The sequence below is a fragment of the Pyxicephalus adspersus genome, chromosome 5 (assembly GCF_032062135.1).
Source record: "Pyxicephalus adspersus chromosome 5, UCB_Pads_2.0, whole genome shotgun sequence".
NCBI classification, from domain to species: domain Eukaryota; kingdom Metazoa; phylum Chordata; class Amphibia; order Anura; family Pyxicephalidae; genus Pyxicephalus; species Pyxicephalus adspersus.
In genome coordinates, this window is record NC_092862.1 from 122,967,279 (window position 1) to 122,982,619 (window position 15,341).

The 15,341-nt window shown below is 35.8% G+C and overlaps 1 protein-coding gene across 1 annotated transcript in view; it reads right to left on the reverse strand.

The window, feature by feature from the left end:
* The window catches only part of PTPRN2 (protein tyrosine phosphatase receptor type N2), a gene marked incomplete in the record, with an annotated part of 519,721 nt that overhangs the window by 328,818 nt on the left and 175,562 nt on the right, over window positions 1-15,341 (reverse strand). The window contains 1 exon segment of the mRNA XM_072412607.1: window positions 6,293-6,379. Within this exon segment, the coding sequence (XP_072268708.1) occupies window positions 6,293-6,379 (87 nt within the window).

The window sequence follows — 15,341 nt, forward strand, 5'->3', positions numbered from 1 at the left end:
GAACACAAGGAAGGGAGCTATAAAGAGCTCACAATTGTCCTTATTGGATAGGATTGAACTGTTGGATAGGATTGAACTGTGTAAGGAACTGCAAATAAAGTGTTATTTTACCTGACAAAGCATTATTTATTACCACTTCAAGCGTCTAAGCAAAATATATTTTGAGTGATAAATGCGATCATATCATAAATATTCATGAACTGGCTCCTAAATCAAAATACCTAAAATTCTTGATAGGTGTCTTCACTAAATTCTGCTGATCCTGGCAGTAATGCCTTTAGTGCATAGAAAAAATGATAAACGATCGTACAGCTGTAAAAACATCAAATGACTGATGCTTTTACGATTTGAGTCTATATCTACTGAAAGAAAAATCTTCTTAAAAAACGCATTCACATAGGGAGATCTGAAACAGTTTCTACATCATGGCCGGACTTCATGCACCATAGAGCAGCATCTTGATGTCAGATCAAATAAAAGTTAAGAATAGATGTCTGTAGTTATCTAGATTGCAGTAGGGTATCAACACATATATAAAGCTGCCAGCCAGTTTGAGTTATCCCTACGGCTTCCAGTCACTCCTTCATGTGTTCACATTTATTACAGCACCGAGAGATGTCATAATCAATCAGCATGATGAAGTGGAAAGACGGAAGGCTGGTTTAGCGTTGAGGTTGAGTGGGTTTAATCCACTGGCTGATTAGTTATTTGAGGTGTGAGAGGGTAAACACTGTAAGCGTGATATAGAAACCAGAACTCCACATTCTGACATAATGACTTATAGATCAACCCACATGGGTATCTGTGACCTGAGATAGGTTTATCCTGTCTGTAAGATATTGTATCACGAGCAAGCGGAATAAACACACCAAACATCCATGGTGACACCTGTGTATGGCTGAATGGTTTTGTAATGGTATCATGGCTTCTCACAAATACAGAGAGAGAATATAGTTCAGAATTATAATGACATAGAAAGGGCACAGGAATATGTGGGGATGAATATGTATACTGGCCCTCAAAACAGCACTTGTTTTAAAGAACCAACCATAGTACACAGTACAACCATGTACATATACAGAATGTTCATAACAGAACTTTTACTATTTCACATGTAAACTGAATTTGTGCTTAACAGCAATGAAAAAGGAGAAGGGCCTTTTGACTATAAGTGTCATTTTCTTAATTTTGAACCTTTAAAACAAATATAATGGTGAAATTTATATCATTATTGTCATACAGACAACTAAATTATCCTAAAGTAAAGCTATGGACTTCCATTAAAAAAAGATGTGTTGCAGCGCTAAAATGAAAAAGTACAAATACCTCTTGAGCCTGCAAGTAAAGTTAATTGAATGCAGCTTCCTATGAAAAGGGGGCAACTCTTCTGCAATGCTACTAAAATTTAAGCAATTTAACAATTTATGTTGTCCCTCATATAGGCTGTACTTGCTTGCACTACTGTGGGATGTAAGCATGTTGCAGGGGACGACTTATCACTATTGTCACTGCTGTAGTTTATCAATCAGCACCTGGACACACCTATTCCTGACTACTTCTTTGTTGGATTTGCAGAACTGTGATGCTAAAGTCCTTAACGTTTCTTTTTTATTATTATTATTGTTTACGGTTATAAGGCCTGTGTATAAAAAAGCAACTTAGATTTGAGACTTGAGACTGTGTACACACAGAGGCCTCTCAATGTTTTTTAACAATATTTGTTTTTGGCAATAAAACTGGGGAAAAAAATTGTAAAAGTAACATTTTGCGTTCCTTTGTCCTCCTATGCTAGTGCAGTATACAGAAAATGGTTGTCACTGGATTAAACTGCATTGTAGACAGACAGACAGACATATATCTCCAAACAAATCTATTTAATAATATAAATAGTAAATATGGAGATATGTCACTTATTGTGGAATAGGGTGTAAAGGTGGTAGTTGGGTTTTTACATAGCATAATAGATTTGAGTGCCATCAGAACTGATCTAGTCATATATATACATATTCCTATTTAAATAAATGCATTGCAGCAGCAAATAATTCAGCTTTAGTTGCACACAAAAATATCTATTTCATCTAATTCCCCCACTAAATTCAGTGCATTTAAAAATCATTATCAAATTCTGAGTTAGGACAATAGAAAGATTAACAGAGACTGAATTCAGCTTAGTATGGCCTCACATCCATTCATAATAATCAAGGTTTTAGTTGATTTCTAAAAATAGGTACTCTTTGTGTATGCTTCTGTTTCCGCTCTGAAATAGCATATTCCAGTCTATTGAGGACAGATGCAGGTTGTCAATTTCAATCAATCACAGCAAGCAGAATTTAAGTCAATGATTACGTTTATAGGCTGCACTTTATCATCCTGAAAGGATCCTATACAAAATTTATACAAGACAAATTACCATTTAATTCCTTTGCACTATGGCACATTTATGGCCATTACAAGTTTGGTGAAGGGAATTCATTTAATTGTGATTTAAAGGCTGTTGGACTATGGTGCTGGAAGAAAAAAAATCAGAAGACACTGAAATCGCTTTAAAGGATATATTAAGTTTTAATGGCTGAATGTACTAGTGCCAATACAGACACAGTGACCCATATTAAGGTGATCAGATCCTAGCTGTGCCCATTTTGAGTGCAAGGCATAATTACATTACCATGCTAATGTTGTTTTAATGAACTTTAACGATGTAATAGGAAATAATGGCATTATTTGACAGCTATATAACCATTAACAAAATATATCAGGGGAAACCAGAATTTCTATAATACAGCATTTACCTTTTTGAATTAATTCATCAGCAATTTGTGATTACACAAAAGAGGAATGATAGTTTAGCTTTTCAATCTGCTTTTGAGACTGGGAAGATACATTACGAACATTGCCTGTAATGGTTGAATTATTAATTGTTGAGTTATGTATATACAAAATATATATGGAAGAAAGAGGATAAGATGTGTGCTGCATTGTGCGCTGCTGAGCCAATGCAATGGTAAACCAATAGTAAACCAAAATCATTTGTTTCCAGTAGGTTGCAATCGCATGAGGAAAACTGAAGCATGCTGCAAAATACTCTGACTCAAAACAAAACGCCTAAAACAGGCTTTTGCTGTGGGAAAAAAGCACATCAATGCACATTACAATGTAATTCCACATCAACTTAATTTACCATTAACATGCACTGCAGGTGGTGTGAACCCAGCCTTAGTTGTGTGATTCAGATTAAATTCATTTATCAATAAATATGCTAAATGCAATGTACCTTGTGTAACTTTAACTTTAGATCTGTGTTTCAGATTTTAGCCAAGCTTTTGTGACTGTTTTTGTTCATAATTCAACCAGTTTTTTTAACAAGCATGAGTAATTACTCAAAATCTGTTGACCAAATCATATTGATAGAAGTCAGATCAGGTCTTTTAGTTGCAAGTATCGAGTCTTCTAGTTTGTATACAATTACATCATTAATTTCAGGCACACTTAAAGTTTTTTCAATGTTTATAGCTGAGGGTTAAATGAAACACAGCACTCAATGTTCAACATCCACCCCCACCACTTCCTTTCTTTGCTAAATACAGTAGATACAGCTCAAAGAGAAATTTCCTTTAGAAAGATCCAAAGGCAGAAGCTGCTCCAGTATTTCTTCCTTCAAATCATCAGTGTACCTTGTATGAAATAGTTAATTTAAAAATAAAGAATTTTACACCAATAAATAATATTATTTTATTATAAATATATTGTTGCACAGATCTGACTTCCTACTCATGTGGTGTCAGCCAAGCCGATTTCTATGTTTTTTTACCCCTTCTGGTTTCTATAACTTCTAAGCAGAGAGAGCAATAAATTATGAATTATTCAGTACACCCAAAAAATGAATAATAATGTGGCATGCTTTAACTTAATAAAATAATAACCATATATAATAATCCAAAGTAAAGTCCATCAATTGTGCCAGAAAGTCCCCATTTGAATGAGACTTCTACTGCAAACAAAGCAAGGTCTAAAAAAAAAAAGGTTGAAAAAGTACCCGTCCATAGCTTCTAGTACAAATTAACTTTTATTTTATTCAGATATAGCCATGTTAAAAATGACTGGTTTCTACTGGCAATATAGCTATTTCATCTTCTTTTTTACTCAGCTCAATGTTATTTTTAACAGCCAGAACATTCTCCCAGTTCTTCTGTACTGTGTCTAGGACCAATAGTATGATTTCTATTCTGTGAGTTTTTTTTACTATTTTTGTTTTACCATTATCTAATATTACATCATTAATTTTATCTTGCTTGCCTTCAGGATCAGAGGAAGTTTTCAAGGCAGCATTATTAGTGCAATATGGTGACAGCCCTATTCCTTGCGTAGCCATAGGCTAAAAAGTATTAGCCGTCAGTTTGAGCAGATTATTGGGGCTGTAAACACAATTATTGTGTATAATATAATTTGTGATGTAATAATAAAAGAAATCAGTCTCATATGAATGTATAGCTCACCATTTGTTAGACTTATATATGTTCCCTAATATCTTCCCCTATCATCACAAGCAATTTGGTGTTATAAATGAGATTTCTGGAGGATAGGTTATGAAAATAAACCTTTAGGATCTTCACGATTATTTGTCCCTTGTTTCTAAGATATTACATGTTCATTTAAATGGTTTCTAGAGCAAAAGCAGCTTTAGCAGTTTTTATTTTTCTATAAATTAACTAAATTGTTTTATTATGAGATCACAAGGCGTTAACCCCAAGGTCACACTCTGAGTTTATAATTAAGTTCTTTTTTAGTTATTTACTGGCATTTATTAATATTATTCACATTAAAAGTGTATATAGTGAATATTTTAAACTAAAGCCAATCCTGCAAGACTGTGTGTGTGTGTGTGTGTGGGGGGGGGGGGATGTTGGACTGTGGCCAGTAGGAGTAAGAAAAGCCCTGGCCTTAGGTGTTAGTGGCAGTAAATGAATTTTCTGTACCTGGAAGTGAAAAATTGCCCCCCTTGCATTGGTAGGTGAAAGTTAAAAATGTCCCAGTGGTCAGTGGAAATAAAAATGTCACATTGTTACTGTCCAGGGCAGTGTCAGTATAATGGGTGTCATTGAAAGAACAGTGCCCTAACACTGGTATCGGTGGGAAAAAAAATGCCCCATCGTTGGTGTCAGTGTAAGGTTTGGTGTCCCATCACTGGTGTCAGTAGGAGAAATAGTGCCCCATTCTTGGTATCAGTGGGATAAGGACTGCCTAGTTTTTAGGAAGCATGGAATAAGAGGCCACTAGCCGCACTCGATAGGCCAGTCCTTCCACCACATTAGAAGCTGAACACGAGAGACATGCAATACTTTTTTTTTTCTTTTTACTGACTCCTTCCACTGGTGTAAAATGAGAGCATCAAAGAAATCTCCAGTCTACACTAAATATAGAAAGCAACTGTGGGAGATACAAGAGTCCAATTCCAATTAAAATTAAAGGCAAGCTATGGTCCTAGACAAGAAGGACACCATGTCTCCTTGGTTCCTCCTCTTCCCCTATCACTTAGAATGACATTGAAAAGCATAAAAACTGGCAATAAAACTTCAATTTATTTGTGTTGCTCATCAGAACACAACTGCCTACAAGTGCAAAAAGCAATTAAGCTATTTCACTGGTTTATTTCTGAATCCTATGTTGTTGTTTTTGTTGGCTCCCCAGGCATCCATTGGCCATTTGATTATTCACTGTGCCCTAGTCAACTGCCCAGGTTGCCTTGAGGATGATTTGGCTCCAATATGCTTCTACCTCCAATATGCTCCTACCATGTTCTCCAAGCAAAAATGCTAATTGTACTGTTTGTATGCAGATAGATAAATAATATATGGGATAATTTGTATAGAAAATATGTTTTTAATGACAATGATGCAACATAAAATGCATGACTGAAAATACAAGGTTATGTTCTTGTTACTAAATAATGTCAAACTTTTGACCATTAATGACAGTCATATTTCAATAGACTGAATGAAATTAAGCTGAAACTTTGGAAAATTGTGCCACTTTCTAGCAGAATGAAAGCAGTCTAAATATGACAGAGCATTATTCATCAAATGGAATACTCCTAACTCATAAAATACATATTCTTTTTTCAGCAAAATTTGCACATGTTCAGTTTGTACATTTTCGGCACACAGACAGCATAAAAATACGATGCATACTTCATTTTAAACGGGCCAGTAAACTATTCAACAGTTATGTGTTGCTGAAAGAATTACAGTTACTTTTCTTAAACCAATTCAAATCAATATAAAATAAAGAAACCTACCTGACATCACTAAACACATTCATTTGCTGTTTCAAAAGTAAAGCAACTTCATTTAATAATTCCAGACCCTTCTCCACAGTCAGGGGGCTGTTAGGAGGAAGCAGAGGGAAAAAGATTACCAAAAAATGGAACTCGTCAATAGGTGAAAGACTTAAATCCCATAAGAGATATCACCTTTGCCTGTCAAGGATATAAAAAGCATAGCATGCTATATTCTTTTCACATAGAGAGTGTGATATTCAGGGAATAGGGATCAGGTGCTCCAGCCAACATGATAAATCACCTAAATTTTCCAGCAATAAGACAAACAATATAGTGTAAATGAAATCCAAAGAAAGTCTAATGCACCTCTTCCAGATTGAAGGCATGACTCACATATATCAATATAAGCAATACACACACACACATATATATATATATATATATATATATATATATATATATATATAATCAATGTTGCACCTCATTATTATTTTTTTTTAACTACACAGATTTATGTTTTTATTCTTCTTCAATTTTTTTGACTTAAACATACTGTAAGAGGACTGTCACCTGACCCTGCATCATCATCATGGAACAATTCATTTAGAAAAGGAAATTGATCATTTAAAGGACTTTTCCTTTTTTATACAGGTTGTGGTCAGTTACCCTTTATTTAGAAGAAAGAGAAATAACATTAGCAATTGTTTGCAAGACATACTGTGAGAATTCAGAGAAAAACATAATATTATACAGGCTAAAGGAATATGCTAAACCTTCTTCATCCTTACAGTCCAAACAGTTCAAGTTCTGCAAGGCTTTATTTATAAATTATTTGTTCATGTGTTTTAATGGCAGTAATTGATTCTCCACCAGAGAATGTTTGGGGGAATGCCAGATTCTAATTTTTTTAATATAATCAAAGCCCTCACAGTAAGTGTAACCAGAGAATACTGTCATATCTAAAATGTTTTTTTTTTTCTTATGGGGAAAAATCAGTAAAAAAAAAATCAGTAGTGGGGTGAGTGTCCATTCGCAAGAAGATGGACAATGGAGATCACGATCACACAAGCATGGTAAAGAGTGACCAGTCATCAGTTGTTGTACATGCAAAAATAACGTAAAAGGGTCGACAGAAAGTGCTAGTGGCGGTAATGCTTATCAGCAAAACAAAGTTAATCTGTGGACAGCAAAAGTGGAGCAAACACTGAACCAACTGGCAAAACTTGGCAAACCTTTTAAATACATTATTAGTCATTTAAATATGCAGAAGAATGGTACAGATGCTCCTCTTTCTGGGAAAACTTCACAGATTGAAGCTGTACCACAAGATGGGCGAATAGGAATATAGACTGCATAGCCAGCACCTTAGGACTTACAATATAATTTTTTTCCAAAATTGTTCAGGATGTGTATTTGTTCCTTCATTATACTTAATCATTCATTTAAACACCTTTCAGAACTCCAAGGTTATAATTTTATTTATTTACTTATTTAAAGTGGTAACACAGCCTTCTTCATTTTTAAACTTTTAAACCTATGTATAAATTGGGCTGTAACCTACAAGCGCCAGCATATGGCTTCGTTTAGCACATTTCATACGCTAATATATTTTCATATTTTAACAGGAACAAAGTAAATTGTTGGATAAAGGCAAGGGATAGAAAGGAAAAGGAGAGAAGAAGATGAAAAACAGAGGAAAAACAATTGGGACAAACAACCATGAAGGTTTCAGAAGTTACAACTACTGTTAGTTACTGTTAATATTCTGGTAAGAACCTTTTTGGGCAGGCAGCTTTTAAGTGTTTAAATAGTTGAATAACTGAGATTAAGGGGAGAATTGGAAGACCCTGTAACTTTGGCATGCTAACAGAGGGGGGAGAGGGCATGAGGGCCTCTGAGACCTGGTTAGTCTGGGGCCTGAAGCGTCATCTCTAGAAACAGGATCTCACAGGACTTCTAAATTCAGGACTGTTATTCTTTGGCGCATAGACACTGATTTACAGATACTATTTCCCCTTTGGAGCTATATGTGAATCCCATTGTTTAAAGCAAAAGGACTGTGCTCTTTGATGTTCTACTGCCTTCACCCCACCAGGAAGGACCTGGGTACAAAAAGGCAGCCTCCACAAGGGAGAAGGATTTTCCCTCACCTATTACTTACTAAAAATGTTCGATTTTCCCTCACTTTCTGATAATGGTGATAATGGTCACCAAGATAAATAAGTGGGGAATAAATAAATCAAAAGCAATGGGGTTGCACAGAGACAATAAAAACATTTTTCAAAACTGGAAATAAACATTTTTGCTTTGACATACACTTTTTAATCCTGATATTGGCCTGGAAGGTGCTTGCTTTGTAAACATGGCTGAACAAAATTAGAAATGCTTTGACAAGTAAAACAGTTCCTGATTTACTGTTTTAAATGACCAATTATCTATGTTCATAAAGTTCAACTTTAATAGATTTTTACTCATTTTTACTCAGTCCTTTATAGCAAGTATGTGGTTTTGGGTTTTTCCTATTACTCCATTCAAAATCCATGATTCATTCTATATCAGTGGATAAATAGTATCTCCATTGATTTCAGTATGCCTTCAAATATGTGTTAATTAAACCTTCCATTCCATACTGTCACTGTGTCAATGTCTCCTGCCTGGGGTTTCCTTATTAGCACATCATTGTTCCCCCACCTCCCTTGTCGGCACTGACATGAGAGGAATATATAAAAGCGAGTCAGAGCATGGAACAGCTGTGTGTTCTTTTGAATGCTCATGTGTCCCTCTGGCACTTATGAGGTTAAGAAAAAACACATTAAAAGCATTGACTGAAAAAATAGAAAGGGAATATTATATTTATTATGTGTTTTTTGCAGAAATAAGGGGTTTATTTATAAACACAGTAGGTGAGGAAGTGATTACTAAGCGAGACACAGCAGTAGAGGGTCAAATCCCAGCAGTTTGTGCAAAAGGAGCTTTAAAAGGCATTCACAGTTTGCGGATTGACGTCACATGTTATCTGTGTGGAATAGATGTATGGAATTATCTGAAAAAAAAATATACAGCCTATTCATCTACAGTCTCAGCAGCTTTAGATCTATAAATGGTGATTTTTGTGACATGCGCTGTGATCTGCTGCACGCCATGCCTTGTAAGAAACTGCCCACGTGTAATTACCATGTAAACAATAGCTTATCACAAGAAGAAAATGCCAAGACTGTACTGCATTGTGTTTCTGCCCATGAAGTCAGTGTAAAAGTGATATGTAAATTAAAATATAAAATAAATAATGTCATCTCTAAAGCTGTGATTAAACTAAACCAAACTAAGTAACTGTCCCTTAAGATCATCGTAACATGGACAGCTATGCAGTGGTTGACAAATACATTTCCTGGCATTTCAAAGCTCAAAAAACATAACTATAAAGCTTCAGCGTTCTACCCCGAAATTTTCTTAAAGCGAACCTAAACTAAAATTTTTAATTTAAATAAAAGCGTAGACAACAATTTATTATGAAGTAAAAATTGCCTCCTTCTTTTTGGGAGCAGCTTTAAACCCCCTTTTTTTTAAAAAAAAAAAGTGCATCCCGGGAGGCTTTTGACAGCTCCTTTGGCGCATGCCTGATCTTTCTGTTCAATGGCATTAAAAAATGCATGCTCAGTGAGATCGGCACTCTTTTTTCCCATCTACATTACCCGATCTCGTGCCTGCGCAGTGCAAGATCGGGTGACATAGGAAGAAGGTAAAGAAGATGGCAGCACCCGATGTTTCCTCAACAACAGGATGAAGGAGGATATCGAGATGATGCAGGACACGAAGGTAAAGGTGAATGAGTTTTTTTCCCTCCCAGTTTATTTCTGCTTTAGGCTGGTTGGGGAGAAGCTGTAGGAGGCTGATCAAAAAATGAGTCTTGCCAGTTGTTGATGCCATAAGACTTTGGTAATTTAAATAATTCTTTCAGCTGTCTACTGCATCCTTATACTTTGTTCCAACATTCTAATGTCCAGGCTCTTAGTATGTCTCATTTTTTCAACATCTTTGTATTATGCCTTAACTGTCTAGTCCAACATTTCAGTAACCTCACAAAAACAGCCGAGTGGTTACTAAAAAGTGCCAAGTAGTCCACACGGCTGGGTTACAGGCATTGAAATATAGTTAGGTCTCAGTGTTAGGTCTCTAAATGCTTTGGGTTGCATCTCATGGTTAGTTCACTGCTTCAAAAGACTTGAATGGGAATTCTTCAAATTCAATTCAAATTCAAATACTGGCTAAGCATCTTGTTAACAGTTTTTAAGGTACAAATTACAAGTTTTTGTTTACTATGCACTTTTAGTTCCTGTGCAAGACAACCACAACACTATAAAAAAACACATCCAGTTTTCAGATATTTGATAAATGGCCATAAATGCTTCTCACGCCTGCCTACAAACACCACCAGATGCCAAATGGCTTAAATAGGGGAGACTGCAACATAAGTAAACATGTATGTGAACAACCACTTCTTATCATGGCAAAGCTTTTGGGAATAAATAATGACTGAACCTATTTTTATCATGTAATTAGTTCAGCTGCCTGATTTTTATTAGGTTTACTTATAAATATAGATATAGATATAAATATAGATCACTTACAATCAGGATAGACATTTTAATGCTTTGTGTGTTGCCACTAGCATTATAATAATGCCACTAGAATTATATTAATATGTTACATCCACATATGGATGTTTAATTTCATAAATTAACCTGCATTTTACATGTCCCGCTAAATTGCTAGGTTTCCCTACTTCATATTCAACCATTACCTGTCTGCAATTTAAAAGACTTATGTACATGTATTCCCCTGATTAATATCTTTATTCTCGTTTGGTTCTTCTCTTTTCTCTTGTTTACATTTTTGTGCTGAGATAAAATCCCCCACTCCCCCCACTATTCGTCCTAGTGGTTGTAATATATGCATGCCTATCTCAGATGCATGTAGAAGCCAATTCCAATATAGGTGACACTTTGTTAGAATCAATTTCAGGTTCTCACCTACAAAGGTCAGTGACGATTACTAAAACTTAGAAAGGCCTCCACCTCCGTAATGTAGTAATCGAGCAGAATGGAAGGGAATTAACTCTCCAGGGCTATTATCGAAGAGAGGATCTAGATATGTCATATAGAATTCACATCAAAATACACCATGATTTCCATGTTGGCTGGGCAGACTTAGCAAGAAATAGGACGTGACAAGCTAAACTGATCTGGGTGACATGATAGTTTCATACAAATTAGAAATTAGATTAGCTAATATCCACAAAAAGGGCCCCGTCATAACAAGTAAAAAACATGCACTTTTGATCATATTAAACCTGATAAACTGCAAAAAAAATATACAGAGAAACACTAAATACTGAGAAGACAAGGGATAGAATTTTGTTTTTCTAGTAACTTTTTTTTTTCATTTAAGGAGATAATCGATATTTTAGAGCACTGCAAACCAGTTTTAGCAGAGGTTGTAAGTGGCAAACAGATGAAGTGATCCTTCACTGACAATAGTCAGAAAAGAATAAAACAGCCAGGGAGTAGAATATATTAGTTTTCAAAAAATGGTATGCATACAGAAGGAAGGTCAGTGAAAAAGAGCTTTTGTTGCGTTTTGGCGTACACTAAAACAACATCTAAACCCTAAAAACAAGAAAGTAATGTATTTCAGATTAGATAAAGCGGATGTATCTGTTTTTGCCTGCTAAACCAACAACACTACATTTTTGGCAAGATTACCAGGTACTTTCTGTACTGATCTTAAACTGAAAAAAAAAAATGATGTAGCTGATGCAACCACTGAACCTAAGGCCTAGTAAACTGCAATATATTATAATTTTGTTGTTGGGTTTAGTCATATTTCAAGGTAATTTTTAAGCTGCAGAAAAAAGACAAAAGCAATCAAATCTTGTTCACAAAGTATTACTTTGTATTTGTGAAAGTATTACTTTCACAAATTATTGCTTATCCGAATAGACAGATGCAGTAATAATGTGAGGAGAATGCCAATTCCCCAATGGAGACAACAAGTGTGTCCTAGCATAAGTGCCTTATAGCTGGCCAGACCAAAGATTGGCTACTTTCCGAATGTCAAGACAGTTGGTGAGCTGGCAGAGTTTTCCACTGATTATAGTGTTACAGTTACATGCAGTAGACTGCATATTTCACCATAAGTTACCGCAATGTACGTTAACCCGTCAACCGTGCCACATGTCTACCCCGCAACACGTCATAATGCATTTGCAGAGTGTTGTAGGGTGTCATGCTATATTTGTTTAGGATGCCCTGTAAGTGCATACACTTAGTGTGAATCTTGTAAATTATTCTGCTCACAGTTGATTTATTTCTTGAGATCCTTGCCAAATGCATGGAGATCAACTCTCACAATGAGCCTGATTTATCAAAGCTCTCCAAGGCGGTAGGAGAATACATCTTTATTAGTGAAGCTGGGTGATCCATCAAACCTAGAATGGATCTAGTACAGGATTCAAAACATTTCTAGCAAATTGCAAATGACTTTGAAGAAATCCATTCCAGGTCTGCTGGCTCACCCAGCTTAACTGATGAAAGTGTAACCTCCTACAGCCTTGGAGAGGTTTATTAACTCAGGCCCAATGTATATGAGTCATATCTATAAGCTTGCATTCCTTAAAGGGTTAATTCATGTATTATATTATCAAAGGAAACAAGAATAAAAAGAGTTGGCATGACATGAAGCAATGCAGGGTTTTGAAATCAGGGATTCCAAAGGCACAAACAGAGGGTATTTATTTACCTTTATTCACGTTTGGAATGTGGTGTGATCTATATTTAGGGTCAATGGGGTTGGGGATATGTGGAATTTTAATTGTATAGTAGAGTTCAGTTTTTCAGGGGATATCCACTAGTGATGACACTTGTCAACAAATTTACCAAAAAAAAAGGCCACAGAATATAAAAGGTCACGTGGCATACCCACCCTCGAGTTTTATGAGGATGAATTGGCTGACTAAGGCTGGAAGGTGACTGTGACCAAAGAAATTTAATGAATTTAGAACAAACCCTTTTTTCAGGAAGGACAATGGTATAGAAGTTCTGCACATTCGTCACAATCACAATAACCCTGTGGAAGATTTACCTTACAATACAAATAATGGAAACACCCCAACCATGACCAGGTAGGACCATGGTTGAGGTCATACTTAGTGGAAACTTAATGAGAACAAAGCCTTTGTTTGGCAAAGTAAACCTATTCTAAAATCCCTCATAGGTGTAAGAAGCCAGCAGGTCACTATGTCCATTTTGTTCCATCCTTAAAATGTCAAAAAATACTCCTACAACAAAAAACACATGTTTTAGCATGTCTCACATTGGTATTGTCTTGTTTTCATCAGAGGTCTATTACATTTGATACTGTGTGATAATGCTGCCTAGTACAGTCTCTCTAGAGGCCCAAGTGGTCACCTTGTTGTGCTTGCTGCCAGCTGGGACTAGATCTCTGCATGATGACACACAGAATGCCAAAATGTACATCTAGCAGTGACAGCTTTTGCTGTCAAGAACCTGTCCTCCATAACTATTGACTGACAGCGGAGAGAAGGGGCCAACCAAATGCCTAGAACTGTGATGCACGCAAATGCGCACTTGAAATTTATAATCCCAAAGAAAGTAATAATGTAACAGATTGGCAATGAGTAGTATGTGTGCTCTTACCATGGAAGTTTGGGAAAGCAAAACATAAGAACAGTGCAAGCCTTTTCTTAAAAAAAAATTGTGTTTGTGACAAATATGTTTGTATTTTTTACTTTGGAGCTTTATCAGTTAAAGCCTCCTCAAATTATGGAATAACACCTGTAAGTAAATATTTAGTTTGGATGAACTGGCCTTTTAAGTTGCTAAAAAGCACCTAGAATCAGTAGATGTGTTTAGGTGATATTAGTCAATACCATCAAATGCAGAAATACAGAACAACTTTTGATCCTCTGATCTTCTGTTCACATTTAAACCATTACTCTCCCGTCGAGACACACGTCAATGAAACCTTTTTGGTATATGGTTCATGTGGTTTATATTTGATTAGAGCAAAACAAAATAATTTATTCCCTGGAAACATTCAGAACATACCAATAAATGTTGCAGAGACGTAAGAGCTTCCTTGGGCACTTATATTAATTTCAATTCTTAATCAGTCCACTGGTTAAAAGAAAAAAATATTTTAATCCCCCTAAATAATATAATAATAATAATGTAATACAAAAAAAACCTCTGACCTGATATACAATTATATCAAAATGCTGATTTACTGGTATTACTTTACTTTTTCTAGGATGTTTACATTTATCAAGCAAGCATCTTTCATTTCCACAAAAGGACGATCTGTCTTTCCTTGAAACAAAACATTATTTACCTAACCACAGGTGAAAACATATCGTCACAGCACGCAATGGTATGCGCAGGAGTTCTAGTATATACAAATATCCAAGAGAGTGCAACTTATTTTTTCCTTGTTGAAGTATTTTGTCAACAGAAAATAATTTAGCTGATCACTGCATATTTCACAAGATAGGTACCATCCCTACAAGTGGCATTGGTCTCTGTCCACTATTTGTACCCCACACTTACTCACGCACCAGTGAGGTCTGCACTCCAGCACACATGATCACACACCAGTATCAATAGCACTAGGAAGATACTGTAGAGACTCCAGTACACACACACTGCACCTCTCAATACCTCTCAATGACTGGTCTTCTTTATTTGTGCACTCCCCCATTGATTGACAGTTCCCAATGTATGCAGTTTATTTCCTTAGTGACCAGTCTCCAATGTAGATGTGCTAACTTCTTAGTGATCAGTCTCAAGTGTGTGTATTAACTCTTACCAACCAGTATCCAACAGCAAAAGAAAAAAAGCAGTGCTACCAGCACTTGTCAGCCTTCCCATTGTTTGCATCTTTTGTTTGCTTTTTGACAGACAGTAAAGCTACGTACACACTTCCAATTATTATCGTTGGTAAACGAACGACGAACGATCCTGCACGATATCTGCGAACGATCGTATAGCAC